This window comes from Phaenicophaeus curvirostris, chromosome 6 (assembly GCF_032191515.1).
Source record: "Phaenicophaeus curvirostris isolate KB17595 chromosome 6, BPBGC_Pcur_1.0, whole genome shotgun sequence".
NCBI classification, from domain to species: domain Eukaryota; kingdom Metazoa; phylum Chordata; class Aves; order Cuculiformes; family Cuculidae; genus Phaenicophaeus; species Phaenicophaeus curvirostris.
Genome location: NC_091397.1, coordinates 30,366,848 through 30,393,020, shown reverse-complemented (window position 1 = coordinate 30,393,020; position 26,173 = coordinate 30,366,848). Strand labels below are relative to the sequence as shown.

General features: G+C 40.9%; 1 protein-coding gene across 2 annotated transcripts in view; it reads right to left on the bottom strand.

Moving 5' to 3' along the window:
- Positions 1–26,173, bottom strand: part of TNS3 (tensin 3) — a 242,280-nt gene that overhangs the window by 11,772 nt on the left and 204,335 nt on the right. For both annotated transcript variants that reach the window (XM_069859719.1, XM_069859720.1), the window contains exons 22-26: positions 9,802–9,970; positions 6,839–7,479; positions 6,127–6,213; positions 3,868–3,999; positions 1,402–1,497 (exon numbers count right to left, since the gene is read on the bottom strand). In XM_069859719.1, the coding sequence (XP_069715820.1) occupies positions 1,402–1,497; positions 3,868–3,999; positions 6,127–6,213; positions 6,839–7,479; positions 9,802–9,970 (1,125 nt within the window). The remainder of the gene's footprint in view (positions 1–1,401; positions 1,498–3,867; positions 4,000–6,126; positions 6,214–6,838; positions 7,480–9,801; positions 9,971–26,173) is intronic.

Below are 26,173 nucleotides of genomic sequence, written 5' to 3'. Positions count from 1 at the left end.
AGACTGGAAGATTAGGATGAGAGATGCTCAAACTAAATCATTAGTAGTGCTACATCTGTACCATAGATAAGTACTTCAAGATCAAGGTAGGACTGGACTAAAAATTCTAATTTCAAGTAAGTCTCATGTCAAACACTGAAAAAGTTCAATCCACCTTTACTTCAAACAGGATTTGTCATTTTACACTTGTTCATTTTATGGTAATGACCATTTCACAGGTGTATTTGGCCTATATGACAAGGGTAGTAACAATGGATGGGACAGCTGCAGGAAGCAGCTCTTCCTCTGTGGGAAGAGGTCAGGGTCTGCTCTATGCTGGACACAGCTCACTCCAGCATACACACTGCAGGGCACAGCTGAGCCATAAGTGGAATGCATCTAGGAAACAGTATGTAAGAAGGGCTGACAAGGCCAGTGAGACACACTACAGGGAACACCATAGTCAGAGAAGAATAAAAAGCAGCTACACCCTTGTAGCCCACAGAGGACTTCACACTGGAGTAGACGGACATTTCCTGAAAGGACTGTGGCCTATGGAAAGCACATGCTGGAACAGATTTTTAGCTGAAGGATGGCAGCCCATGAGGAAAGCTCACACCTCAGCAGAGAAAAGCTGGGAGAGGGACAGAGCAGCAGAGGAACTGTTCCGTAATGATCACACACTTCACATCCCCTCCTACACTGTCTGTAATAGGGATGAGGAGTCTCAGGGGAAGCAGTGAAGCTGAGCTTGGGAGAACAGGAAGGAAAAGTGTTACTTTAATGTTTGTTTCTCACTACCTGGACATAAATTTTAATTGACAAAATAAACTATTTTTCCCAAAGCTGAGACTTGTTTGCACATGGTAGTAACTAGTTAGCAACCCCCCTGTATTTATCTTGACTGGCAAGTTTTCTCATCTTGTTTTCCCCTGCTGCACAACTGCGGAGGGCAAATGAGTGAGCAGCAAGGCAGGTGATTGGCTGCTTGCCACAGCAGGTAATGAGCTTTCATCACATTACAGTGGGTAGGCTGACACAGCATAATGTACTTTCTGCATGTCCCACTCTGGACAGTTTTAGCCAGTTAATACACAGTTTAAATACAGGACAGGACAAAGGCAAATGTCCTGAATCAATAAAGCCTGTAACAGTCATCCATCTGAGCTGTGTGCAGTAGTATTGGCAGTGCCAGAAAAGTTTGGCTGCTTGAAGCTCAGTTATGTGCATCTTGCTAGAGTGCCCTTGACATATACTTAAGGTAAATGCACAAGGCTCCTATAGCCTTAGAATGGATTCCTACAGAAATCATTAGGACTCGAGCAAAGTATTACCTCATTTGCACCTATCCAAGTCTATAAAACAGCTCTGGAAGTACAAACTGTTTCCATTTTCTATGTCCCTGTGATGCACAGTACTTACCAAAATATGGTTCATTTGGGCATCCTTTCAAGCGCACCCCCTTGTGAGTGCATTCAATCAGAAAATGCCTTACAAGTTCATTTGACAAATCTCCAACTGTGTTGGAAAAGGAAAAGAAAGCTCATGAAGAGAAGCAATGAACAGACAACAGTCTCACAAATCAGCAGGTCTTTATGAAGCAGTTTTCTACATTACCACCAAATGCTTTACATTCACATGCAAAGAATACATTAGACCTGTTCTGCTGCAAGGTTATAAGCTGTAGTAAAAAGGCCATCTTGCAAAAAAACAAACATAGCCCACTATAAAACCTTTTCCCCTGATTGTCTAAAATCACAAGTGACTGACATCCAGATATGCACTGGTGTTCAAAATGTCCAAGCATGGTCCTAAGTACAGACGAGAAACAGAAATCTGGCAAAGAAATGGCTACAAATCCTGATGTACTTGCCTATTATAAATATTTGTATTCAAGGTGACAAGGGAGTAAAAGTATGATAGAACACTCGTATTTTTAGTGACAGTTCTGCTTGCAGAATTTTTCCAGAAGATAGTAGATTTAGCTACACAAAAGTAATGATGACAAGTCTCTCAATGAGTTTTTAAGTTTTAAAATGTTTGCAGTTAGACTAAGCTTTTGCTCCTGGAAACAATTACACAAAACATTCAGGTTTCACTAGATTTTTAAAGACAGTTTTTATCTCTTGGGAATTGAGGACAAACTGAAATTTCTAAGTTGGACGTAATGAGGAGATTCAAAGTCCAAGAGGTACATGAAACCTCCCTTGAGATTTAGCATTCTTTAAACACGTATGTACATATGCAGACTTTTGGTTAAGAGAACTTCAATATCTCTTGAAAGATTGGTTCACAGTATTTCACACCTGACTACAAACTTAGTCTCTCTCCATATAGTTAGAGATATTTCATAGCAAAAGGAAAAATCTACCCAACCATCCAAACCTTTTTACAAGAGCCAAAACCACAAATGCTCCCTTTGACTGTGATCATCAGCCACAGCCCAGGAAACACATGACATCAAGGGTTGAATTTCAGGTTAACACAGATGAACACATTACTCTGGGCAGCAGGAACTTCCATGCAAGCAAGTATTGCAAAGACCACCTTTTCAAATAGCTTACTGTTTGCTGCTACACTCTGACAATATTAAAAATAAATTACTACAAGGGTATGTGGGAATGGGAAGCCTGAACAAGAAACCCTGCAGAAGACTGAACAAATTTGTGCCTTCTGGGACATAACAGTGGAAACCAAAAAAGCTAAATATCACAGAGCAAGGAGTGGGAAAAAAGCTACAGTTTCAACTAAAATTTTGCCTTACTACCATTTGCAACTAATATAAACCAGCTCTTAAAAGCTAGAAGAGTTGGAACTTTTGTACAAAAAGTTTGTTCCTGGACTATATTGGTCTGAGATAAAAAAAGATTACTTAAAACACCTACAGCCAATCCCCATTTGCCTCCCTATTTTGCTATCATCACCCCACTGCATCCCTGTTGTCTTCATTAAATAAGACATTGCAGTGGTTCTGCTGATGTTTCTGGGCAATAAAAAGAAGGATTGCATATCAAACTTCTATTAGCAATTGTCTCAAGATACCAGATTGTTACTGTAATAGAGATGGGCTGCTAATCTGCCCCCAGAGCAAGCACTAGATCTTAAAAAAGAAACCCCAACCAATAGCCAACCAACAGCCAACCAACAGCCAACCAACACCAGACAAAACCACACTTCCATAACCACAATCACTGCTTTCCTGTGATGTCAGCTGCCTGCCCCACCAGGCAGCATGTGCTACTTAAAGACAATAAGCTTTGTAAAAGGAAAAGAGCAGCAAGGAAAACCACTCCTGCAGTAGCACAAATGGAGTCAAGAACACCTTAGATACCAACTGCAACTGCCAAGTTCCCATACACCGATTAATGCTTTCTGCATGTTCTTATCATTTTACCTTCCACAACTATCAGGCACAAGTTCTACATGGAGGCACTGGAGCTGGGAGAGCAGGTGTATTTCATCACTTCTTTTAAACAACTATCATCTTTTCTTAGGGAACATTCTCAAATTTATGTCTATTGTATAACTGCCTCAAGACAAAGCCTTGGGGTCAAAAGTATCCAACCTTCCAGCTACGTTAAAGCTTTATATAGTTCTATGTGGGTTGAATGCAGACTTCTGATTGCTACGGAGGACCCATTACTTGTTTTCTATTAGGTAACACACAATACGTACATCACCACAATGAACATACATTTACAAGCTATGTTGAAACTGTAAAGTATAATAAAACATCTTATCCACTCTCATTTAACCAGATACCAAAAGAAGCCTGTAATTCAAGTTGCACCTACTAGAAGAGGGGAGATTCTTCCAGATTATTAACCAGTAGTAAGGACTTCCTACTATATTTGGCTTGTTAAATAGTAGACAGAAGGCATGAAGTACCTTTCTTGTTTGATTGCAGCACAGAAGGAGGTGGTGTAGCAACTTTCATCGCTAGCCCATAGGCTCCCCTGAAAGAATGACTGTCTCGAACAATGAATGACCCAGGTTCCTTGTCCTTAAGGACAGCAATGGCTGCAGGGGATTCCGGGAAAGAGAAAGAAAAACAGTTCCAAAACAACGCACATGCCCAAAAACTACAGAAATGCAAACCTATAACTAATAAGAAATCAAAGAAAATAAGACCCTTTTCTCTGTCTCCATTGCTGCAGAACAGAATGGAATCCAGCATATTTGGGGGATCTGAGTGGAAACATTTCGTGCAAGTCTCACAAACAGTTACTTCAAGAGAAGCCTGAACTACAGATTGCTACTATATTTAAACTGAGAAGGACATGCAGGTCCCACCAGTACTCCTACAACTGGTGTAAGATGAAGCTGATTCCTGCATACATGTTGACAACTTGTTAGAAGCATGCCAGAGAGCACAGCTCTTTAATTCCCAGGCTGACTGGGTAGCACTGTTTTGCTTTTCCTATATATCTTCAGCAGGCAGAGCAGATATATTTTCCTCCATGACCAAGCTTCCGTCCTTGCAAAGCAGTCTCACTTCCTCACTAGTTTTAAATCAAGGGAAGGAATGTAAGTGAATATTTGCTCTTTGATTGTCCAAGCACTGAAATCTTTTACATATATATTCTGTGATCTCTGCTGAAAATGTGATATGAAGCCCTCCCCAGACGGAATCACTTACAAGGAAATTGTTCTTTTTTGGCATGAGTCTGCTGCAGACTTTGAAATCTAGTAGGCCAAAACCCAAACTTAATTTGGAAAAAGACAAAAGGTTCATCTAATGATTGATCTTAATTTGACTTTAGTAAAACCTTAGTACTTTGCTTGTTTGTTTTTTTTTTCTTTCTCTTAAAATTTATGGAAACACTTATGTTTGTTTCCAGAATTTCTAACAGCCAACAAGCCTTCAAAGAAACCCTGGAAAAGCCCAAAATTGACCCTGGAGTCCTTAACTGTCTGTATACACAGAAGACTGAAATTATGCATGTGGACATGAAGCCATATTTTGCAAGGCCTATGCCATGATTACATCATAAACATACAAACACGCTTTTTTCTTTTTTTAATGAAAAATAAGAGTGGTAACAGCAAATCAGGAAAATGCAGACATAATTGTCTGTCCTGTTTAGGTGAGTAAAGAAAATGCATACATATTCTGTTTTACTAATCTGTCAGATCGCTAAGAAATTTTTTTCACAATAACATGACCTGCGTTGAGAGGAGGAGCATAAATACGTAAAACCCTTCAATTCAGCAGTACTTGTATAACACTACTAAATCCACATGGGGACAGTAATCATTTGTCACAGGAGCAGTCTATTAAGCACAGGAAAAAAGAGTGTTCTCCCTCCTCAGCAGCAATATTTTAAAACAGTTTTTAAAAATAATTTTACTTGGTAGGCATACTAAAAGGCTGGGAAGACTTTGTTTTCATTTGTTCAGGCAACTAGGTTTCAACTTGCTTTATGATCTACTCCTCTCTCTGGACTTGCATCAGGTCTTGAAATTTTTTTCTTTACATTTAAAAACTCTCTTGTCATTACATTCGGGGATCAGACAAGGGGAAGAGGACTGGAGTGACAAGACCAGTAAGGCCATCATCCAAAGATAAATTATTTATCTGCTTCCTATGACCTTTACTCCCCTGGGTTCATATTTACCACTACACTATAAGAGGCATTCTCACCATTCAAGAACCTAAGAACAAGACAGACACAGAAATTCATTGCCAATAGCTTAAGGCCATTTTGGTTTAGTATGAACTTCCTTCTCAGTGTAGAAGTAATTAATAATTTTTCCTTGTTGACAATCACATTTTAAGAACCTTAGTTTAAAATCCTGCCATAACTCACTAAAAATGCCTCAGTATAGCTGAATATTAAAATACAGACACAAGGACAGTCAGACCAAGTAGTATCTATCACAGGCAGATTAAATTACTTTGCAGTTAGTTCAGTTAGGCTTATAACAATACTCAATTAATCAGACAAATGAAGGACTACTTGACTGCCCTCCACTCTCAAATTCAGCCTTTGGACAAAAAAAAAATTAAGTGAGGTTGTGGCCCTTATAGGTTTTATTTTCTTGTATTTCTTTTAGACATCAGGTATGCACCAAAAAAACTAAGGAGAATTCGCCAATTGGCCTTTCTCTGAATGGATATGCCAGGATATCTATCGGTTGATATACCTTGTTCTCTTGAAATATCTGACTTATACCAGAACTTGGAGGTGTCCTGGACAAATTTTACAGTCACGTGTTTATCAGTTGTGATTTCTGTGAAATAAGAGAAAAAAAAAAAGAAATTTTTTATATACAAAAGCATTTTTCACTTTTCTTTCCAACTTCCAATCACCTTAATTATTCAGAAACTTACTATTAGAAGGACAATGTAGAGAAACTCAGAATTGCTTTACAACCAGGAAATATAAAACTGTACACTAAGATTCTGAAAGCATTCTTGAAGTTTCATTTTGCAAAACCCATAAAATATTAAAAAAACTCCTAGATTTATAAAGCCGTACATTTATAAAGTTTCTCAATGAGGGCTAGTGAACATACATCTACTATTCTTGACACAAGTCTAGGAAGGTACTGAGGAAAGTCAGCCCTTACTAAAAGAAGCTTTACTCCTCACCGCATGCTCCTGGTTCAGTAGTTCAAAAGGTGCTGCCCTTGGCTGACATACAGAGAAGTGCAGAAGAATTCTGCAGCCTTGTTCTGTGAATAATGCATCCAAAGCCAGTGAACTGGAGCCACTTACTGCAAACACTCAGTCCTCTGTCATTTTTATTCCATTGCTTTCCCTGCCTTCATCCCCACTTTTAAAATCTTCTAAATACTTTTTTATAAACTCACATAAAATCTAATGAATCTTGCATTTCTCTGATGCAGAACCTACCTGGCACTGGGGAAGTGCTTAAGATTTTTGAGAAGTCTGGGAGGACATTTGGGAAGGGGATGCTGATTGTGCTTCCACTGTGGGGACTAGAAAAGCCACTTGAAGAAGGTGACAAGGAGGCAAAGGAACGGTCTCCTTCAGAAGACCTTTTTTTCTCTGGAAGAGGTGGTTGAGCATGTAGGTTCCCTCCATGGTACTGCTGAACCACACTGTTTGGGCTATTGTGTCCAGAGGTCACCGTAAGAAAGTTTTGTGTCAAAAAGCTGTTGTCCTCAGCACTTGCTACTGATGAGCTCATGGTTTTAGGAGACATGCTAGTATTGGCTACGAGAGTAGCTCGTTTCTCTTGAGGTGAGCTACTGCCCATGTTGCCCCCGCTGTAATTCAGGTAGGCCTGGGTACTGCTGCCAATAGCAGGTTCTTGCTGTGGCTCTGCTGGTGAATTCTGCAGAGTGCTCAGGGTGACAACTTGCAGTCCTGGAGTTTGGAAATGAGAGAAGAGAGAGAAATCTTGCACAGCATTTGAAAACTCAGAGGGCACAACGTAACCTCCTGGTGGCCTGCTGCTTCCCACTGACAGTTGGAGTGATGAAGAAGCTTTAGGGCTGCTTTCAAGCCAGGAACATTCTGTTGTAGAAGAGCTGTCAAAAAAAAAAAAAGATAAAATTTCAAGAATTGAACACAAAAGTAAAACAGACAAATCATTCCACTAAAACATTTCTGTACAACCCACATTGCAGCAATCACTGAAAGTAATGAATCACCTCACTCAGGACAATACCTGAGGGTGCTCTTTGACAACACCTGGGACCTGGTGAAGAAAGCTGGCAAGCTGGATCAAGGGATTCCAGCCACACCCTGATCACTCATCTCTTCATTGTAGGTCATTAGTTTCTGCCTCAACTCACCCTCCACCTAGCCATGCTGATAGGACAGTTTCTGAGTTTAAACTGTAAACAAGGCCATCGAATTAATCACAGTTAAGAATACTTGTCCTTCCCCCCATTTGAGAGAGTTACTTTTAATTTGAATCAATTCAGTGAGGCTGTTCACATCATTGATTCACATACAGTGGTCCTGAGTATCTCTACATTGTGCACTGCGGAACTACCTGGGGAAGAGGAATAGGAGGCCAGAATTTCTTAAGCCAAGACTACCATAAAAGGCAGAGTTCAGAAGGAAGCTGACACTGCCAGAGCAGCTCTGAATTAGCTAAGGGGTAGTTTTGCACCATCACACAATAAACTAACAGAGTCTATGAGTCTCAGTCTCAGACCAGGTCTGTTTTAATAAAATTTATATTAAAAATGAAGGCAGGTCCAGTGGTTAATCTATTTGATGACAGAAACATTTGGATTAATAGAATCAAATATTTTCAAGGGTCAACATTACATTTTTCTACTTGGTAGCAGTTCCATCTACTCAACTGAAGAATAACAAATGTCCTTCTGAACAAGACAAACGAAGCTTCTGGTAAACCCATCCAGTAAAATCTTAAATTGTCTCCTTGCTTTTAAAAGTGAAATTCCCTTAGACTGTAGCTGGAAATCATTACCAGCAACAGTGGAGAGAGAACAAATGCAAGACTGCAAAGGAAAGAGCTGCCATAACAGACACTAAATAAAGGAAGGATTTTTAATTAAAAGGGAACTATAGAAATGGATACCAGTAGATCTGAACAGATCAAAGTAAAAGGGCCATAAGGAAATTGAATGGAAGCAAATGGAAGAAGACATCATTGCAAGAAACCACCACTCCACACACCTTCCCCCAGCTGTATCTATATTCTAGATGAAATGAAAAATTACAGAAAGATATTTAGAAAGAAGGGAACAAAACTTTCTAGATAAAAGTCTGAAGTACGAATAACAACTGCATTGCCTGATAATCTTTTAATTCATATCCACTTGTAATGAAATGTTATGTTGTCTCCTCTTCAGAAACTGTGAGCATAATTTGCTCAGTCTTATGATTCACATTTATAATCACAAAATGGAAACTTTCTTTCACAGCCCAAGTACTGACAGAAAATTAGATCAATTAGATGGGAAGATAAATAAAAGATAAATAGGTAACAACATACTTCAACACCTTGCTAACCTTGCTAACACACCAACCAATCGCATTCAAATACTTCCTGTGAAAAACAAGCCAATTATACAAGAACAAGAAGGGGATCGTTAGCCACAAAGGAATGTTGTTGTAGAGTGAAAGAGAAGGAAATCTAATCAGTCGTAACATACAATACCTCATCTATTAAGTAAATACAGGGCAAATGTACGGACTGACCATTTATTGTCATGGTCTTCTGAACATTCTAACAGTAACATGGGTCCACTTGTTTGTTTGCTGTTTCCTGATATTTCTCATCTTATGCTGTAAGTTCGTTGTGGCAAGGACTATTTTCTAAATTCATACTCCTCAAGCTCTGTTCCAGAGCTCTACATGTTTACCACAATACAAATATGAAATCACAAAATCTCTTAGCCTGCTGAGCAGATGAAAGGGAGTTAGCTATTCAGTACTGAAAACAAATCCTCTGACATTTTACTGACCAGAAATGCATGTACTGCAGTGAGAAGAGTGCTACATCGCTCTCATATACAACTTATTTCAATGTGAAACTTCGTGAAACATTTTTCAGTAAAGCATTAGAGAAGCTGGTTAAGCACACAGGAAAACACGTATAAGCTTGGGCTAGCACATAATATAATAGCTGAGCTATAAACTCCTATTTATTTTTGCATTCCAATTCAACTTCAATCAAAGCTAATTGTGTCCCTGGCATATAAATAACATCTGTGTGTGAGATAAATTCCAGCTGGTGGAAATCATCATTGACTGCAACGACCAAACTTGAAGCCCTTTGACAAATGTTCTGTAATCAAGAAGCAAGCATAATGTGTTGGCTGGAAACTATAGTTATGAGAACTAAACAATAAGACAGTAAATTCTTTTCCTACCTTTCTCCACCTGGGATAGGACTGTTATTTGAAACAGTACTTGAAGATGCAAAACAGCGCTGAAAGGAGGGATCTGTCTGCATGTTGGCCCTTAGCAAAGGGTTAGTGCCCATAGTGCTGTCGGACATGACCATAGTGTGATTAATGGCTTCAGTATAACTTTGAGATTCTGCAGCGAAGGAAACAAAGTAAAAGGTAAGTTAAAAATAAGTCACATTTTTATGGACACTGTACTGAAAGAAGCATTTATAAAACAATCCATTTTTTCTTAACAGGACTATAAAGCAGAGTTTTTATTTGCTTGAGCAGTAACATTTTATTTCACAACATTACACAGATTGCTGAAAACAACCAGCAGGATAAATGGCAGAGGGAATAAAGATTACAATTACACAACTGCAACACTTAAAACTGATCAGTTCTCCAGGGTACATTCTCCAGCCCTAAAGAGAGGAACAGACTGCCTGTTTCAAGTTGTATTGCATTCCACAGTGCTAATCAGATATGTCTAGTCAAGTATCCCCTGTGACTCTACACACTGCCAGTGTACACTTAAATACCAAAGAAAATTGGAGTATTAATTTAGCCTGCCCAGTCAGCCTACTGCTGAATGAAGCATGGGACCTGGTGCAGAATGACACAGAAAACACTGAGGTACTCAAAACATTCTTCACCTCAGCCTTTACCAGTAAGACAGGCCTTTGGGAATCTCAAGCCCATGAGACCACAGGAAAAAATCTGTATCATGGAAGACTTACCCTCAGTGGAAGAGAACCAAGGAGCACTTAAGTTGGACGTATTTAAGTCCATTAGGGCCCAACAGCCTGCACTCATAATAGCTGAGGGAGCTGGCTGATACTACTGCAAGGCCATTCTTGATAACTTTTAAAAGATCACAGTGATTGGGAGAGATTCCTGAAGGCCTAAAGGGAGCAAGCATTACTCCTCTCTTCAAGAAGGATATAAAGGATGATCAATGAACTGCAGGCACGGCTAGCCCAGTCTCAATCTCTGGGAAGGTGATGGAGCAACAATCCCTAGAAATCACTTCCAAACCCATAAAGGACAACAAGATGATTGAGAGTTGTCAATATGAATTTCCAAAGGGGAAATCATGCTTGTCCACCCTGATAGCCTTCTTCAGTGACCCAACTTGTTTAGTGGCTAAGGGAAAAGCAAACGATGCTGCTTGTTTTGATTTTAGTAAGGCTTTTATCACATTCTTCTACAACATCCTCATAAACAAGCTTACAAAGCATGGGTTAGATAAGTAGACAGTGAGGTGGACTGAAAACTGGCTGAATGGTCAGGCCCAGGGGCTTGTGATCAGCTGCACCAAATCCACTAGACAGCAAGGGATGAGCATTACACCCTGGGGTTGATACTGGGGCAAATACCGTTCAACACCTTCATTAACAACCTGGATGATGGGATAAAGTTTTATTAGCAAGTTTGCAGGCACCAGAATACTGTGAGGAGCGACTGATAAACCAGATGGTTGTGATGCCACTCAGAAGTGGGAGAAGTGGGCCAAGAGGAATCTCAAGAAATTCAACAAGGGGAAATCCAAACTCCTGCACCTGGGAAGGAATAATTCCAGGCACCAGTACATGCTGGGGACCCAATGGCAGGAAGATGGCTCTGCAGAGGAGGACCTGGGGATCCTGGTAGACAGCAAGCTGATCATAAGCCAGCTCATGGCAAAGGCAGTCAAAAGTATCCTGGGCTGCATCAGAAAGGGTACACTGCCAGTAGGTCAAGGAAGGTGATCCTTCCTTTCTGCTTAGTACTTAGTAAGGCCACATCTAGAGTAATGTGCCTGTTTCTGGGCTCCCCATTACAAGAGAGACATGGATTTGTTTGAGTAAGTCCAGCACAAGGCCACAAAGACACCTGGAGCACCACTAGGACCTGCAGCATCTTTCATAGTAGCAGGGGCTGTGTGAGCTGGTACTGTTCAGCTTGGAGAAATGTAGGCTCAGGGGTACATCGTGACTATGTATAAAAACCTGATGGGAGGGAATGAAGATGAGAGAGCCAATCTTCTCTCAATCTTTTGCTCACAAAAGGAGAAGAGGACAGAAGCTGAGTTGAAAGGCAGTTGAGCAGTACAAGAGCAGCACAGGGTTTAGCTACCAGTACAGCTACAAATTTTGAGTATGACTTTGTTCATACCACACAGACAAAAGACTAAAGCAAATGTAGTTTTTTCTTTTCTAATAGCTTGCAAAGAGCATTGGAGTAACTGGTTTCTAAATTCTACATTCAACTTAATTATACTGGATATAAATACTATGGGATGCAGTTAAAAAGGATGCATTTGGATGAAGAATAATATGGATGCTATAATTGAAGCGTTTTATATAGGAAATGTTTAATCCCCTTCTTTTTACATGTATTTTAATAACTGCTGAAGCTCTCATGAGGATTACATTTAATTATTGTGGAATAGTCTAAAGTAATCCAACACCTATTCACAAAGCCCAGGTTCACCGGCACTATTTTGTACCACAGGAAAAGCCAGGCACTAAGATACTGCAAACGCCTGCACATCTAAATAGTTTCATACATTTGAGTAGTTCCACTGACCTCAACACTTGCAGGATGGGAATCCAATAAGACTGTTACAAATGAAATGATCTCTAATTCCTGTCTGTTGAGTAAATAAGCTTCAAAAGATTTAGGGAGGAAAAATACACAAGCAAGTTACAGGGAACAATTCCAGTCCTGAAAAGATGTAGTAGTATATTAATGAATCTTTTTGCATAAAGTAATCGTTCTAATGTAAAAATAAGGAAAGTTCTTGCTCTTTCTGTGAATGCCACTGAAACAAGTCTAAATAAATCTTCTTTTTCCTTCAATTCATGGCAGAGTCTGGCTCTATTATCTGAACGAGGAGGGTGCAAGGTACTTAGAAGAAATGCCTGAGATAATAAAATCTGCAAATTACTGTCCTGATTGAAAAACATTTGAATTTCTTACATAGCACACATACTGTACAGAGCAAACATTAATTGGATGAAGGAAACATTAGAAAACTGTGACACTGTCTTTTAGCTACATCAATTACTTTAACTGTATCCATGCCAGCCATAAAAGTGAACTTTATGGAAATACTGCAGTTAATGCATGTGGTATGGAAGAGCTAGAAAAATCTGAATCTCTGTCTATCTAACAGATCAGATATATTAGTCACTCTCATTCTGGTGCAAACACAGTCAGGGGAAACTGTCCACATAAACCCATAATTTAAGCCATACTCCTTCTGAAATCAGTGGTGCTTGTTTACACAAATATTACAAAGACTGACTGTTCACCCAAGTATTATAAAGAATGATTGCCTTGAGCAATGATTTCAATATATAATAATGTAATATTACTTTGTCTTAATTAAAGAAAAATCCAATTGCCTGAAGGTGGGTTGGTCAAACTAATGTCGTGCATCTGAAGACTACTAAGAGTCTCCCCAGAAACATTACTTTTACTAGGCTAAAAGCAGATGAATCTGCCAAGAGCAGCATTTATAAGACAAAATATCCTAAGTGCAACACACATCTCATCTCTGCACATAAATCCGCAGATGCTTCCCAATTATACTGCAGGCTGAGATGACTCTGCTACCATATGGGAGAGGTTAATGCATTCCCTGAAGGCATGAGAATTGATCACAATATGCTTGCTTTTTTTCGTGCCTCTGTGTCTGTTCCCCTGATATCAGACTATACAGCACTGTCATTGGATTCCCGTTAGCAAGATCCTGGGGGCAGGAAAGGGAGTGGCACTCCTAAAATAGCTTGAAAGCTTCTCCTGCTCTAATGCACTCTCAACTATGCGCAGAAGAGTTTAATCTAAAGCATTTACATAGCAAAGTCCCCTCCTTCCCCCACCAATAACAGCACCTGCTTGAAGAAATGGACTAAGAACTATTTTAGCCCTTGGACTGTTGTTATTACCTTTAGAGCACCAAACATGTATGAGGGGAAGACTGCTGTCACACTCACAGATGCAGAATTTCTTTCCGTGCCCAATTTTCACAGGTGTAAAATAACAAACTAAGAGTGAAAAGCCACTGGTAGCCATGCATGTAATCTGCAGAAAGAACGCAAACTCTGTACAACTCTACCCAGGCTAGAAATAAGTATATCTGAAAGGCAGCTTTGTTTATATTTCAATTAAAAACAAGCTTGCTGAATATTTCAGCTATATTCTCTCTATTGTCTGATGCAGAGTCCACACTCACCAGGTCAGCTGTTAACTCTTTATCTCATGAAATCATTAACTCAGTGCAATCTCATAGCTCCTACAAGATTTCTGTATGCATGGTATGAACTTTACCGATATGTTTGCTACAAAGCATCGGTTCTTCTTCCTGCAGGCCCCTACTAAATCTATGCCATTATATCTGTGAGAACACTGACAATGCAAAGTGCAGCTCCCTGCCTAAAGAAGTGACATGACAAACCCAGGATCATTCACATTCATGTCTCTGCATGCACCCAGGTCAAACTTTGTATCTATATTTTCTGTCACTGGTATCATCCTTACAGGCAGAACTCAAGAGTGGAACTTGATCCTGTGTCATATGCTACTGCAAAGCGATATTCAGGAAGAAAACAAATACTACTGCACCAACATGCAAGGCAGAAAAATACCCACCTCGCTCTACTGACCCACTTTCCCATAAAGGGCAAATACTTGTAAAAGCTGCAAGCTTCTTTCAGTTGGAAGCAGAAACTCCTGGACATGGCTAGGACACAACTATATAGAGTAAGATATTATAGCTTAACCTGTATTTTAATCCACTAAACCTGTTAAAACAAAGAAAAGGGAACTCTTACAAAAAAAATCACCAACAAACCTCAGAGTGGCTTAACCTACCCTATGGTCTGGATCCAAGGTGTGTTACAAAATCCCTTTTTTAATTTCTTGTAGCAGCTGAAGGGCAAAATCTCCTCACAGCTTGGAGACAAAAATCTAACAATGGCAGAAACGGGAAAGGAGACGTCATTCCACTATCATACTTTGTATTTTAGCAGCTTCTCATACATATCTGGTTTTGAAGTCCTTTTTGTGAAAAGTTGATAGCTAACCTGGGCTCCACGAGCTTGAAAATTCCACTCAAGATCCTCAGTTTTATATTTTGAGGAAAGGGAGCTCTTAGACAGTGTTCCACTCCCAAAACTCTGAGCTGACCGCTCCCAAACTTCCTCAGGCCGGCCTAAAAGCTGAAGGGACACTGAAAAGCATACTGCTCTAAGGTAAGACAAAGTAACAGAGCCACTGCCACCCCTAAAAAGCAGCAGAAGGATAAGAAGTTTTGTGTAAGACTTCAATTTTAGAGTCTATTTCTTGATCCATCCTTTGATGGCTTCAGCAATGATAAAAACTCCAGCCTAATGAAAGACTTGCATCAAGACGCATCAGAATTGTCTGTGAAACACTCCGACACTGTAATTCAGAGGTCCCTCCACTTCCAACTCACACCGTTCACACGAACAGCTGATGAACTCATTCCTTTAGACAGGCTTCCTGACACATTCATCTGCAAAGAAAATTTTCATTTTATCCAGGAGGTCAAGATGTTCCTTTTTCCAATATAAAATTTTATTACTCATTAAGCAACTTACTCTACTATTCACCTGAATGTCTTACAGAAGATTTAGGCTCAACTCAGAGCTGAGATGTTACACACACAAGGAAAGGCAAAGCAAAGATCGAGGTCTAGTCTTTAGTATTAAGCATCAGAACAACCCATCTAGAGACACAGTGGACTGCTCCATGGCTTCAGGTATATCAGTAAGATAAAAAGTACCAAATGAAGATCCTAAGCATATTTTATGAAACAGGTTTTTTTAGATATGTGTCTTTCCAAACCTTAAAATCTACAAAAAGTAAAAAATTGAGAAAATTTTATCAAGGAAATAATCAATGAAAGCAAAAATGCCAACGAGCAAGGTAAAGAGCTAATAATACTGTGTGGGCACAATTTTATTTATTCTAAAATATTTTGCCAATATTTCATCAAGGGAAACATTGATGGAAAGGTCTGATGGAAAAACACGATTTCAAAGAAAAAAATGGAACGAGAATGAGAGCTTCAGTGGAAGAGAGGCACTGATGTGCAATGTCAGCTGCACTGACAGCTAATTGTACTAGATGAAGTGAAAAAGCGCTAACAATTCCAACTGCATACTGTGAGTATGGAGTAGCAGAGGCTTATCATGGAATCCTAGAATGGTTTCAGTTTGGTTTCATACGATCATAGAGCCCAACCATCGATCCCACCTTGCTAAGTGCAGCACCAGACCCAAGTATGACATTTACTCTCTTTTAAACACCTCCAGGGATGGTGACTCAACCACCTCCCTGGGCAGCCTGTTCCAATGCTTGACAGCCCCTTCAGTAAAGAAATTCCCGCTAATATCCAGCCTAAATCTCCCTTGGATCATCTTGAAGCCATTTCCCCTTGCCCTGTCACTGGCTACCAGGGAGAAGAGACCAACCTCCACCTTGCTACAACCTCCTTTCAGGTAGCTGTAGAGAGCAATAAGGTCTCCCCCCAAGCTCAGCTCCTCCAGCGAGTCTTCATAAGGCTTGTGCTCTATAACTTTCACCAGTTTCGTTGTCCTTCGCTGGACATACTCCAGCATCTCAACATCCTTCTTGTAGTGAGGGGCCCAAAACTGAACACAGTATTCAAGGTGCAGCCTCACTAGCGTCAGGTACAGGAGACGGATCACTTCCCTAGTCCTGGTGGCCACACTATTCCTAATGCAGGTCAGAATGCCATTGGCCTCCTTGGCCACCTGGGCTCACTGCTGCCTCACATTCAGCTATAACTCAACTATAAATCAACACCCCAGGTCCTCCTCCTCCAGGCAGTTCTCCAACGTTGTAGCATTGCATGGGGTTGTTGTGATCCAAGTGTAGGACCCAGCACTTGGGTCTTGTTGAACACCATGCAATTGGCCTCATCCCATTGATCCAGCCTGTCTACCCTCAGGCAGATCAACCCGACCACCCAACTTAGTATCATTCGCAAACTTACTGAGGATAGATTTGATTCCCTCTTCCACATCATTGATAAAGATATTAAACAGAACTGGCCCCAGTACTGAGCCCTGGAGAACACCACTTGTGACTGGCCACCAGTTGGATTTAACGCCACTCACCACAACTCTTTGTGCCCAGTATGTAGCCAGTGTTTTACCCATTGAAGTTAGGCCCACCAAAGCCATGAGCCCCTAGCTTCTCTAGGAGAATGCTGTGGAGACAGTATCAAAGGCATTACTTAAGTCCAGACAGACAATGTCCACAGCCCTTCCCTCATCCACTAAGTGGGTCACCTGGTCAAAGAAGATCAGGTTAGTTAGGCAGGACCTGCCTTTCCTGAAACCATGCTGACTGGGCCTGATTGCCTGGGTATCCTGCACATGCTGCATGATGGCATTCAAGATGACCTGCTCCATATCCTTCCTTGGCACCAAGGTCAGACTGATAGGCCTAAAAGTTCCCTGGGTTCTCCTTCTGGCCCTTCTTTTAGATGGGCATCACATTTGGAAGCTTCCAGTCAACTGCAACCTCTCTGGTTAGCCAGGACTGCAGATAAATGATGGAAAGTAGTTCAGTGACCACTTCCACAAGCTCTCTCAGGACCCTTGGGTGGATCTCATTTGGCCCCATAGACTTGTGTATATCTAGGTTACGTAGCATCTTCTCATGGATTCATTGTGCTTCCCATCGCTGTCTTCCTGCTCAGGGGGCTAGGTACCCAGAGTACTACTCGTTTTCTTACTAAAGATTGAGGCGAAGAAAGCATTAAGTACCTCAGCCTTTTCTTATGCCTTGTCACTATGCTTCCCCTCACATCCAATAAAGGATGGAGATTCTCCTTGGTCCTCCTTTTGTTGCTAATGTATTTACAGAAACATTTTTCATTGTCTTTAACAGCAGTAGTCAGATTTAAGTTCTAGCTGGGCTTTGGCCTTTCTAGTTTTTTTCCCCTACACAGCCTCAAAGCAATATTGTACTCCTGTGAGGTGCCTGCCCCTTCTTACAAAGACCATAAACTCTCCTCCTTTTTGGGGGGCACCAGCCAAAGCCCTCTATTCAATCAAGCTGGTCTTCTTACCTGCTGGCTCATTTTTTTGGCACATGGGGATGACCTGCTCCTGTGGCTTTAGGATTTCATTCTTGAAAAGCACCCAGGTTTCCTAGACTACTTTGCCCTTCAGGGCTGCCCACCAAGTGACTCTGCCAACCAAGTCCCTAAACAGGCCAAAGCCTAGCTGCTGGAAGTCCAAGGCAGGCAGCAGTTCTGCTGACCCCCTTCCTCACTCCTCCAATAACAGAAAACTATTATTTCATTACCACTCTGCCCAAGATGGCCTTCAATTGTGACTCCCCTGGAAGACCTTCTCTGTTCACAAACAGTTGGTCCAGCAGGGCACCTTCCATCATGGGTTCCTTTACTAGATGTGTCAGGAAGGTGACACATGCTACTACGTAAAGCCAGAAACCCTGTAAACAGTGAATTCAGATTTGGCTTCCTGGAAAAAGAGTCAGCTGAAAGAGTACTAAGGACAGGACTGCACCAGTGAAACTAATGAGCTCCTCAGCAACCTTTAAAGAGCTCACAGGAAAGGCCAGAATTTAAAACCCTGCATACAGAGAAAGGAGATAGGAGGATGGTCAACTTGAATCAGTTTACAAACTAATACCTTCCCAAGTCCACTAGCATTGTAAGGCTCTTATGGGGTAGGCATCTTCCCTTTCATGCCTGTTTTTGCAAATGCTAAGGAGCCCAAATTAGTAAGAGACAGTGAAATAATACTGAAACTCTCTCTTGCTTTCAGTCAGTCAGCAAACTATTGACTTCACTGCAACTTTGACCTTTTATGCTTGCTGCATTCTGCCTTCAATTTCACAAATACAGTGAACCAAATTATTCCCTTCCATGAAACTCATTGACTTTGGTCCCGCTATTCCTTCCTTTCCACAGCGCATGTGGACATCAATAAAAGATACTTAAGATCATTTCAGCTGCCAGGGAATGGAATAACTTTTACTACCTCTTTTGCATAGTATATGCTATCTTTTGCAACACAAGTTGTTCCATCTCCCATTTGGGGCTAAACTTCCCCAAGCTGTTGCTGCTAGCCAGCTTCCACCATTATTTCTTAAGTGTTTCAATCAAAGAGCCCTGAGAACAATAGCTAATTTACTGTATTATTGTTTCTTTTGGTTGAGAAGACTTAAAACGCAAGTAAGCTGACCTAAACCATACACACAGGAAGAAAAACCTTCAACAACTCCAAGCAGCAATAAAACACCTTCCTGTTCATTGTTCTCAAGAAAGAAGTTAATTGTTTTAAGCTCTTCACATTTCTAACAAATTTGGAGGGTTTATATTTTAGAAGACAGGTATCTGTGAAGGAACTTTGACATAACAACTTGTAGATTAAGATAATGATTGTCAGTGTTAGCTTACTTTTCTGGCCCAGCAATCTCCCCCTCAAATCCTGCAGCAACTCAGTGCTGAATCAGTACTTTGTTATTTGGCCCACCATAGTCACCAAGCTGTATAGTCTCCACTGCCACAGAGCTCTGAGGAAGCACGAAAATCTTCAACATTTGCTACATGTGTATGTTGTAAGTAAACTGCATTTATAGTCTAAGATTAGTCAGCTATCTTACTGACTTTGACTATAGCAACAGAACCTCTGCTTTTCCCAGTATTTCTTCAAAACTCAAATATATTTAGAAAAAAAATCCTAAAATATTAACACAGTTTCTATCTTCTTTTCACTTTTTTTTTGCTTTTTACTTCACCTTAGACAGTAAAAACAAAGACATACCCAGTAGAACAGAAAGATCCTGTTTTGCTCATATTATCTTGCTCTCTCTCAACTATTATCAAACCACAAGAAATTTGGAAATCCATCTTTTAAATTTTCTTAGGAAAATCCTTGAGCTTAAAATAAGGGTTAATGTCCATATCAATCATTCTGCTTCAATGAACAACACTTATAACTACAAATGGGACAATATAAGCTCATCTTTAAGAATGGCTTGGTGAGCTTGAGGACCAGACCAACATAAATCTTAAATATTTAAGATCAATCTAAAATAATAAAAAAGCATGTACCTGTGGTAGAACAAGACCCTGCAACAATACAGGCTGGGATCCAACTGGTAATTAGTCCTGCTGAAAACGATTAGGAGCTGCAGTGGATATCAGGCTGAAGGAGTGTCTTTCCTTTGCTCTCATCCCAAATAAGGCATACTGAGCTATAGCAGGAGGAACATGGCAAGCAGATCAAAGGAAATGGGATAACACCCTTCTATATTTGATGCTTCACCTAGAACACTAGCTTCACCTAGAACACTAAAGTCAGATTTTGGCCACTAGCTCAGGAACATGAGAAACTGGAAGGGATCCAGTGGAAGGCTATCAAGATGACATGGGGCCTTGCTGATGAACCCCATGATGACAAGATGATGAAGCTAGGACTGTTTACTCTAAAGAAGAAAAGCAACTGTGTTGAATCTAAAAGCAACCTAAAACTACTAGAAGACAGCCTGTTCTTTACCAGAAGAGACAACAGAGTCAAATAATTCTCAATAGCGATAGATGACAAGGTCCTGGGAAATTCTCACCAAAAATCAAAAGAGCTTTGTCACTATAGGCAGAGTGACACTGAAAAGAGGTTAACCCAGGCCGTGAGTAGAACCTCCATCAGAAGGGGTTTTCTTGTCTCAGATGAAGCAGGATCCAGTACTCGTGATGGTCCTGAGTCATAGGTTGGACTACATCCCACCACATACACCTCCCAAACATCATTTGAATGGTTGGACTTGACGATCTGGTGGGTCTCTTCCAACCTGGTTATTCTATGATTCTATGATTTCTATCTTTCTGTTGCAGTACTAATTTCCTCTCACAGAAGAGTCTAACAGTCAATTCCAAAACTTCTTTTGTTGCATACCCCATCAATAAGAAATTTTTCAACGCAACTGACACCCTAGGAAATAAAACATCAAATCCAGAGAGGTGGTAAAGTATTTCTCAGAGATATTTATTTGGTGGAAGAAACAATACACTCAACAATTAAAACTCAAACTGTAAGTAATTAAAGGTAAGCTACACCGCAAGGCTGAAGGCTTCTAGCTTCATGCGATTGTTTATTGTGTACATTTAGAAAGTGTTCACTGTATTTAGAATTAAAAAAAAAATGCATTCTTGCTTTATGCTTAAGGAGGGCTGCAAAAAATCCACATTGCCCTTTCAGGAAATATCCTTGGCACAGCAGCAAGCAGTGGGTGAGCAAGGCTGGCACTTTGCCTCCTCCATGGGAGACTCTGGCCTGCTGGCAAGATGCATGACAAGAGTCATACACACTGAGGCATTCCTGAGTTCCAGCAACTTCTAGCTCCCATAATGGCCCACAAAACACTCTTGCCAATAACAAACAAACACAGCCTCTGAAGCTGTGCTGGGGGGTCAGTTTATCTCCAGGCAACCCTAGGACCAGGGAATTAATTGCACTTACCCTTTGCTCCTGCCTGGACAGGGATAAATATCAAAAGGATGATTTACCAGACCCCACTCTCCCCCACCCACAGTCCCTATCCTGAAGATCTTACTATTCAGCTTCATAGCCCTTCCAGTGACTGATGCTTGCATCATGTTACAGACACTTGGCATCATGTATTCATTAAAAAAAAAAAAACCACCAAAATACAAATAACTCTTATTTGTTGCATAGAATTTGCAACACAGCATCTTGAAAGCAGTAAAATTCTTACCCCACTTTTCTGAAGAACTTTCTTAAACCAATTTGTTTTATATTCCCAAATAGTACCAGAAAAAAAAAGCCAAAACAAAAAAAAACCAAGAAACTTCCCCAAGGACTAAAGCCATCAGTTGCACATGTCTTCTCATTTATTTTAAAAGATCTTGCAGATGCTCTTTTGTTGACTTTAAGCATAGCTTTGCTGTCTTAGGAATGCAAATCAGCTGTGGAGGCATCTCCTCAAGCCATCCGGGTCACATGCAAACTTAGATGTAAAATTTACTGAAACACTCTCTTTGGGAGAGAGTCACTGTCAGTCAATAACGCATAAACAAGAGCAGTACTATTCTGCCTTAAGTACAGCAGATCATTCCGAGATGAACAAAAACAAATCCAACAAAACAATTAGAGTATAATCATTAACATGCCCACATCAAGGTTTCAGAGAAAATTAGTGAAGTGACTTTAGAAACAGCAAATTCAGTTCTTATCGTGGTTTATCTCATAATGGAATTTCAGATATTCACATTGCTGAATACAACAATTTTCATTGCATAATTTTAGAGGGGGGAGAAACGCCACTAGGAGTCAGAAGTGTATAAACTTCAACATGAATAATACTTTTTCAAGCAGAATACCCTGAAAGACAAAGCACTTTTCAAGAAAAGAGAGAGTAAAACGCCCACCCTGTGTTCCAAAGTTCCTTAGCTATTAAAACTGCTTGAGATGCGGGAGACGCAGGTCTGGGTTGTCTATGCTGAACTGAAAAATGCAACTCAGGTCTACTGACAGATCTGCTGCAAAGCCAATGCAAAGGGGACAAGGGTGGGAGAACATGGGCCAAACTGGAGCAAATACTGAGTGAACGAAGAAGGGACTGAACTTAGGGCTGACTTTCTGGCATTCCTGGAAGGCAAGCACCAAGACTCATCAGTGAAATTTTCAATTTTGTGGTATGATCCTGTCTACTCAGGGTGTAAAACGAGGAAAGAGGGAGTTCAAACTCCCCCTTTCCTGTCTCAGTCCAGTTCTGGAGCATCGCAGGCACCAGAGATGTCTGAGTATGCAGCTTCTGATATTTGAGGAGTACTTACCTAGCAAGAGGAATGGAAGCAATCAAACTGATGTTTGGACCTTATACCAAAAGCCTGACTTTCATCCTGCTCTTCTACTGCCAGAAAAATTCTGCCTGAATGTGACTCTCTCCAATCTATTCACTTTTCCGGAGTCACCTGCCTGTAACAAATGTCTGAAGCCAGCTCACTACAGCCTGAATACCAAAATCGAGGGCTGTTTTTTAGTTTTGAAGTAGTATACCTGAAACATTTTCATTTTAGAACCAGAAAAGGAACAGATTTTTCAGAAGCTCCTTCTAATAATCTGGAACTGAACCAGGTAAAAGTAAGCTTAGTTCATTTTATTCTCAGTATCAGCAAAAGGACTGAGAAGTAATGTTATTAGGTGTTTTCTTGGTCTATCTCTTAAAAATTGTGATTTATTAACTCTGCTTTTAGGGTTGCAGTCCTTAAACAAGCATCTGCTGCTACTGACTGAATAGAAAAATTGTTTGCATTAAGGCCGTAAGAACCAGGCTCTTTCAAGTATTGGTGCATCCTGCACATCACACCATGCAACGATTGGCTGCTCTAAGACTGTATTATATTTTGATGGAAATTTCAGATCTGGAGTGAGAAAGAGAAAATATTTCACATGCACTGCCTGAATTAAAAGAATTACTCTGCCAATGCTATGGCACAATACTCTGCTTTTCTCATTAAGCAAGAAAGCAGGAGAACTAAGCAATACTCCTGATTCAAGAAAGACTTATTTTTACAAAGTCAGCTCATTTTTCATGCGTTTGAAAGGAAAATGAATGCTGCTGTAACATTACTAGAACTCCTTGCTGGGATGGGGGGAGAGGGCGGGTTGAATAAAGTTTTTTTACATAGTCAGCAGTTATGTATGTTCTAGGTAGTCCCTATTTCTTCTCTGTTGAAAAAACCCACCACCACCACACACACACACAAAAAAAAAAAGCCTTCCTTAGCAGGAAAATAACTTCACAAAGCTCATGATTCTTGCCTCATACCCTCTGTCACTCCACTAACAATCAGAGAATAAAAGCTCCTATCAACAAAATGCCTTGTCTACAAAGCTTCTCAGTTTTTCTGTGGACTCCAAATGTTGCTCCATAACCACGGAAGGCATGATTCTTCTTCCAACTTCTCTTCCACAGAGTTTGCAACCAACACAGACACATACCACATACGCCACGAACACCCTCCACACACACCCATTACCTTGCATGAAGGAACCCAGCAAGCTCTGACACCATATCACCGTAACAGTTTGTTGTTCACTTTATGGAACCCCGCCTTCCCCCACTTCTCGCACCCTGGACAAATGAACACACAGACAGAGCAGATCCCATTTCACTGCTGCTGCGCGCTATCAGGAATGCAGCCCACAAGCTTCACAAAACAAGTTTTCAGACTAAGGAAAACATACAAAAGGGAGGAAGAGCAGGAAACCAAGAACCCACCTATGGAAGCCAATATGACAGAAGCTCTCTCATGGAGCTCAGGCTGTATGAAATCTTTGTTCCTTCCTGCTGAGCCAGTCACGCCACATGCTGTCTGCAGCTCAGGGAAGCACAGCAGCCAGGCAAGTTGCTCTGCCACGCAGAGGCTTGAGAAAAGACACTTCCCTCATTTGCTAGCTCTAATACCATCCACTCTCCCCCGCACGTTAAAACTTCACAGCAAAGAGGCTTCTAGCCTCTGCAGCAAAAGAAAACCAGGCTCCCACCCTCAATACAGCCACTCAGCTGAAGACAGACAGAATTAACTCTATCCAAGCGGAAAATAATTCCCCGATTGTTGTTGGGCTAGCTTTGTTGGTCGCTCTCCAACCAGACTGCCCACTCAGTGCATCTCTGATCTGCTGACTCCACCTCATTTGACTTTTTTCTCTTCTCCTTCCCTTCCCAGCTCTCACTGTCTCCCCTCGCACACTTCCCCCACATCCAATGCCTGATGCAGTGCAGTGCCTTCAGAAGCCACAGGGACATTTCAGGGATTAAAAAAAATCATTGCCCTCCTCTGACTCCCAGGACAGAAGTTGTAGCATCTGGAAGGTTTTAGTTGTTTGGTTGGTTGTGGGTTGTCATATTGTTTCTTTTTAAACAGATGCCCAGTTCCCCCACCACATCAACTGACCTCACAGATCTTTTCTATCAGAGAGCTGCAAGACATGAAATTGAGAACCGACAGATATGAAGCAAAGCTCAGCTGCTCTATCAGGCCAAACTGGCTCAACACTTTCTGATAAATTTAGCATGCAGACACCTGAATAAAGTTTGACTCATTTCCCAAGATTTATTTCACAAAACACCACGTGCAACCTTATCCTATTGCATTCAACATTACCCTATCATTGTTCAGGGTAGGTTTTATTTATGGGTCAGGAAGATGAGTGGAAACACTGCAGCGCGACTATGGGCAGCACATTTCCTCCTCAGATTGTTCTTCCATATCCCAGAGCACAGTATTTTCTGAAAAGATGACTGTAGGAAATTGCCTGATACAGGCAGAAACAAATATGACCTTTTAACAGCTTCCCTATAATGAATTATTCAACTGCTTTCAAATTTCTAACAGCATCATATTTTGAACATAGGTACTAAACCTTTTATATAGCTTTAAAATATACAAATTAGCTTGATTATAGAGAGCCTGGAAGTGGAACTCCAGTGACTAAGAGATGGTGTGCTAGCAAGGACTGCCAATATGTCACCAGAGAGCAAATGGGGGCATGTACATTTGGTGATGGCAAGGATGAAACTGACACTGAGGTGTCAGTTATTCCTAGGACCATTCAATTGGGAATGAACTTTATTCCCTTTATGAATGCTGAAGGTTCGCCAGCCTTACTGAAGTGCATTTACACCAATGCATGCAGTATGGGCAATAATCAGGAGGAGTTGGAAGCTGTTGTAGGGCAAAGAGACTATGGTGTCATTGCCATCACAGAAACGTGGTAGGATGACTCATATAACTGGAGTGCAGCTATGGCGGGGTATAAACTTTTCAGGCAGGACAGGAAGGGCAGGAGAGGAGTCAGGGTAGCCCTCCATGTTAGAGAGTGCTTTGATATCCTTGAGCTTGATTACGGTGAGGATGGGACTGAGTGCCTGTGGGTTAAAATCAGAGGAGCCCACAAGACGGAGGATATTGTGATGGGAGTCTGTTATAGACCACCCAGCCAAGAAGCAGCAGCTGATGAGCTCTTCTATAAACAACTGGGGATGGTCTCAAGATCACTACTTCTTGTCCTCGTGGGAGAATTCAATCTTCCGGATATCTGCTAGAAGTACAATACAGCAGAAAGGAAGCAGTCTAGGAGGTTCCTGGAGTGCGTGGAAGACAACTTCCTCACACAACTGGTGAATGAGCCGACAACGGAAGGCACTCTCCTGGACCTGCTGTTTGTCAACAGAGAAGGCCTTGTGGGGGATGTGGCGGTAGGAGGACGCCTAGGACAAAGCAATCATGAGATGATAGGTTTTTCAGTTCTAG